General features: G+C 44.2%; 1 protein-coding gene across 1 annotated transcript; it reads right to left on the minus strand.

Moving 5' to 3' along the window:
- Positions 1-5: 5 nt before the first annotated feature.
- LOC106942772 (TCDD-inducible poly [ADP-ribose] polymerase-like) lies at positions 6-1808 on the minus strand (the record flags this gene model as incomplete). The annotated part of the gene is made up of 2 exons (XM_015026105.1): positions 1336-1808; positions 6-987 (listed from the first exon to the last, which is right to left on the minus strand). A coding segment is annotated over exon 2 (957 nt), but the record flags the coding sequence as incomplete, so codon positions are not given.
- Between the last annotated feature and the right edge of the window lie 3137 nt (positions 1809-4945).

The raw sequence follows: 4945 nt of genomic DNA on the forward strand, positions 1-4945 counted from the left end.
TGTTCCTGGTCTGGGTTGCAGTACAGTCTCTCCAGCTGCTCCTGGGAATCGTCTGCTATGCTCTGCCATGTCTGAGTGTTGCTCCTGCGGATCTGCCAGTGGTAGGGCAGCACGGTGTGGTGGTGGGCACAGTCGTTCCCAAAAACACACCGTCCCTGGAGGAAATCCACACAAATGTCTACAGAGTCCGACTGGTGCGTGTGATACTGGAGCTGAGTGAGTAGCTCAAACACTAGATCCAGGGAGGCCTCTTCGCTTTTATTCTGGAACAGCACCCCTTTGTCTGGCTGCAGGAGCTGGGAGCGGGGATCCTGGATTGCAGAGGAGTCTTTCACTGAAACACTTTTAGCGCCAGAGGTTAGGAGGTCTTTGCTTTTGATGATGCTCCCCTCCTGGTGAGGAACCTGGGGTGTGACTATGGGAGGTATATCCCTCTCTGAGGGTGGGATTGTCTCCGTGCTCTCAGCAGCTCGGAGGCCAGCTTTCAGCTGGGGTCGCTCCGTTTCCTCTAGCTCCGCAGTAGTATCGGCTATCTCCACGTCGACGTCCCGGCTCATCAACCCCTGGACTCCGGTCGCAGCCGCTGCATTCTCGGCGGCTCCCGGGTCTTTGAGACACACCTGCCCCACGCAGCTCTGCTTCACCACCGCCGCCGCGCACAGGGTGCCCGGAGTTCTGCCCGGCTGGCTGCGGGGAACAAACACCCCATCCCCGGACACCAGAGTATCCGTGCTCAATAAACTAGTCAGTATCGGATCCAGGGAGCGTTGGAGGCATTTGTGGTCCAATTTCCTCTGTTTCTTCCTGAAATAGGGTTTCACTAGAGGTATTTTGTCCGAAAGCCCAACGATCGGCTGCTCCGTGAAATCTTCCGCTTCGTCCATATTTAAACTCACATCCAGCGAGATTGCAGTCGGCACACGTTCTGCGGATTTCTGGAGAATGTGCAAAGTTTTACCCATGTCCTCCTGCTAAGCCCGGACGGTCCTGGAAGAGAAACAGAGAATGAGGTAGTCATCAAAGATAACAGCCGTAATCCTGTAATCTCAGTTTCCAAGGTGAAGTCATCGCAGAGATTAATATGCTGCTTGGGCGAGCTATTATGCCAAACACTCCCTGGCTTTCCTTTCCTGGGAAGGAAAACCTCCGCCGCCTGTATGCTGAATCGAAACCCCCTCTATCTACGGAAAGTGATCCCAGATTGACCCCGCACATTAAAAACAGGAACAACACCGCAGCAGCCGCATAACACATCAGTCCCTCTAAACAGCCTGTTACACCGATTCTCGTTGGGGAAGCAGGAAAGGTTGGCCGATCGAAGCGGAAAAATATTACCTAATCCCGCTGCAGGGAAGTTGAGCCTCAGATTAATCATGTCAAACGAGAACACGTCCCCTTTTTTCCCCGTTAAGTCCTTTTGCTCTCCGGCTAACGTCATGCCTGCAAATTACAGCTGCGTATCCGCACAGGAGCGATAAAATCAGGAGTGTAACAAAACCCCCACTCAGCCTCCCCCGGGACTATATTTTGATCACGGGAGTCCGATACGCGGGCCCCGCCGACTACGTGCCGCTTTACATCACTGCCCGAGCAAGTTCGCACGTAGGCTCCAGCTGACACAGCCACACACACACACACACAGGGCAGGCAGCTACTGCACAAAACACCGAGGAGATTTTACTCCACAGGCCGAAAAGCAACTTTCGTTCCGGTGAAGAACTATCAGATTTTACAAGCGCAAGGATAACAAAAAAAGGGGGACGGGGGGCGAAATGGTTATAAGAGAAGCACTGCTGCTGCTATTTAAATTCCCCATTAACTAGCTTCCCCAAAGACGATACTTCTTTATTCTCCGAGGCTAAAACGAATAATACGCTACCTGCGCGACAAAGTCCACCCCTCTTCCCCCGTTTGCGGCACTCTTTCGTGGTCAAAATCCATTGTGTACATCGGCCGAAGCTCCAGATTCAGCTAGTACCAGAAGTAGTATCCGTGCCCAGACCTGGGTCGCTGGTATCCCCCTGCTGTTTCCCTCGTCGCTCTCATGCTCTGTCTTTCATCTCCTCTCTTTGTATCCAGGACAGGACAGAAAAGGCGCAGAAGTGAGCTCAGCCGCAGCGTTAGACGCTCTGCCTGGCTGCCCCGGCGCCTCACCGCTAGGCTCCGCCCCCTAACCTGCCGGGGGCGGAGCTTCGCTTCAACCGCACGTACACAGAGTCGTCTGGTGGCCGCAGATAGAAGCTGCAAACAGTGTGTGTGTGGGGGGCTTTTAATTCCAATGTCATAATGCAGCAAGTTATAAACGATTAAAAATGCACATTTGTACGTGTCTTGGCGAAAAATACATCTGGGAATATATGTACTGTATATAAAGGCAGCCCTGTACTATTGTAGCATAGGCCTCAAGATCCAGTATCCTGCAACTTTCAGATGTGTCTCTGCTGTAACACACATGAATCAGATAATGAGGTCGTTAGCAGGACTATGGAGAACTTGACTGGACACTGAGACGATTCAGTCTTTTGATTAAGGTGTGAATCCAGGGAGACGTTTGAAAGTTGCAGGACACGGCCGAATTTGAGGACCCCTGTTCTAGTGCATTGGTTCCCAACCCTAGTCCTCCTCAGACCTTTTTTTTATTTTCTTCTCTGATGGCTTTTAGCTAAACCACACCTTACCACACCTTAAATGTGGCCTTAAAGGATGCTAAAAAAAACAAACATATTCTTTTAATAAACAATCCAATCTGAGATAATTTATCAAAGCTGGAGAACTATAAGATATTAAACTTCTGTGAAATATTTCAATGGAATTTAATCTTATTTTCAATTAATAAAGAATGTTAATCAGCTGAACTCTTTCATTTCTATATGTCTGATAGCATAGTTTCATCTTCTCCATAGTCACATATACTTGTATATGTGATTATGAATGAGGTACTATTCATGGTTCCCAAGCTCTTCTGTTCTGCTGTTTTACATGTCTCCTTCCTCCCACACACCTGACTTAAATAAGTAGATGATTAACAGGCTTCAGCAGCATCAGATGGCCTGCAGAGGAGGTCATGAAATCATTTCTATCAGGTGTGCTGGAACAGAGACATATCTAAAACATGTAGGGCCTGAGGGTACGGTTGGGAACCACTGTTCTAGTGCATCCCAAATATTTGAATATTGTATAGATGTGAAATATTTCTTTTCATTTTGTATAGATTTATTACACATAGAATGAAAATATTTCAAGTTTTTATTTTTTTGCAGTTTTAATGATTATAATTTGTGACAACAGTGCAGGGCCCCTATTTTTTTTAGGAGAGTCTCAAAAAATTGTTCCTTTTAGTTTCTTTTAATAAATGCATGTTTTGCAAACATTGTATTCCATATAGAATGCATAGGCCAATATTAGGTGAGTTGTAATAATATTATTGGGATACTTATGACGAAAAACAATATTCAGGTATTTGAAATTTATAAAGTTACGGTTGATTTAAATATGGACCTGTTGAACAGGGGAAATATTAAACCTACCAAACATCTTTTCATACATGTAGTTTGCATTAGTAAAATATTTTTTCTTTAAAACATAGGGCACCAAAGCTGGCTCCAGCCTGTGTGTCCAAATCCTTGTAAATCCAGCCCTAACTATGACTTGCAGGTAAAGAAAACCCAAATTCTATATCTCAGAAATTAGAATATCACATTAGACCATTTTAAAAATTGTCCTTTTAAGCACAAATGTCTTGCTTGTGAAACGCATGTTCATTTTTATTCACTCAATGCTTAGTTGGGTCAATAGTCTGTGCCTCTTCACTCTTCCTCCAGACCCCAAGACCTTGATTTTCAAATGAAATGGCGTATTGACCGTCATCTGAAAACAGGACTCTAGACCATTGCACAACAGTCCAGTTCTTTTTCTTTTTAAACCAGGTAAGACGTCTCTGATGTTGTGTCTCATTATGGAGACAAAGGATCTAATATGCTCCATAAAGACAGATAAAATCTCTCTTGCCTTCCATCTTGTTAAGCTGACTTTAAAATCTATAAATGGTATTTTTAAAACATTAACCTCAGTTAATACTGGAGACCAGACAATGCCTATTGAGTACTGTCTCATAGAGCAAACACTGCATTGCACTAAAGATAATGTTGTGCAAAGTGTCATGAAAACCAAACAAGCTTACTGAGCTCTTATTAACCTTCTAATAAAAAAAACTCTGTATGGGTTTCATAATGTTTCTTAAAAGGAGGTGAAACTCCAGAGAAACTATTTGAATGCATTATTACTCAAGAGTCCTTTTGCATGAAAGTAAACATGAAACCTATTAATCTAAGCAAACTGGATATTATTGATTAAGAGTTTCAGAAACCTAATATTGTTTCAGTGCAGCTGATCTGCCTAGTTTCCATAAGGGAGTGAACTTCTTACTGTGTGAGTCAGCCTTTCTCGCCTGCTTGTTTTACCAGAAGTAGTTTTTTAGGAACCTGCTGTGCTGCACCGGCTTCCGGCCGCAGTTTCATCTTTTGAGCGTGCTCAACAGTTTTTAGTTTCTGAAAACTGGACTTTTCAAACAGCATTGGTATGCAATTATAAAATCCTAACCATTTTTGCCAAGAAAAAAAAAACAAAACAAAACAAACAAAAAAAACACAACTTTTTTTGTCTAAAGAATGTTACAAGGAATTGATGATCAGTGCGTTGGATAACAAGAGATATCATATGCATTGCACCGTTTGCAGGAATAATGGGTTCCTTGATTTAGCAGTTTCTCAAACTTTCCTTTTATTGCTGACCTTAGATGCCAGGAAATTTAAGACATCTTATCCGTCCTCTTCAGGATCCCCGTGTGACTCATTTTGCAGGAAATTGACAACACCTTTTTGACAAACAGTGAACTCAACAAAGCAGTTCCAGCGAGGCTCATTTACTGGTACCTTCCACGTTCGCT

Source organism: Poecilia latipinna, unplaced genomic scaffold (genome assembly GCF_001443285.1).
Source record: "Poecilia latipinna isolate Pla-1442-1.1 unplaced genomic scaffold, P_latipinna-1.0 Scaffold4544, whole genome shotgun sequence".
NCBI classification, from domain to species: Eukaryota; Metazoa; Chordata; class Actinopteri; order Cyprinodontiformes; family Poeciliidae; genus Poecilia; species Poecilia latipinna.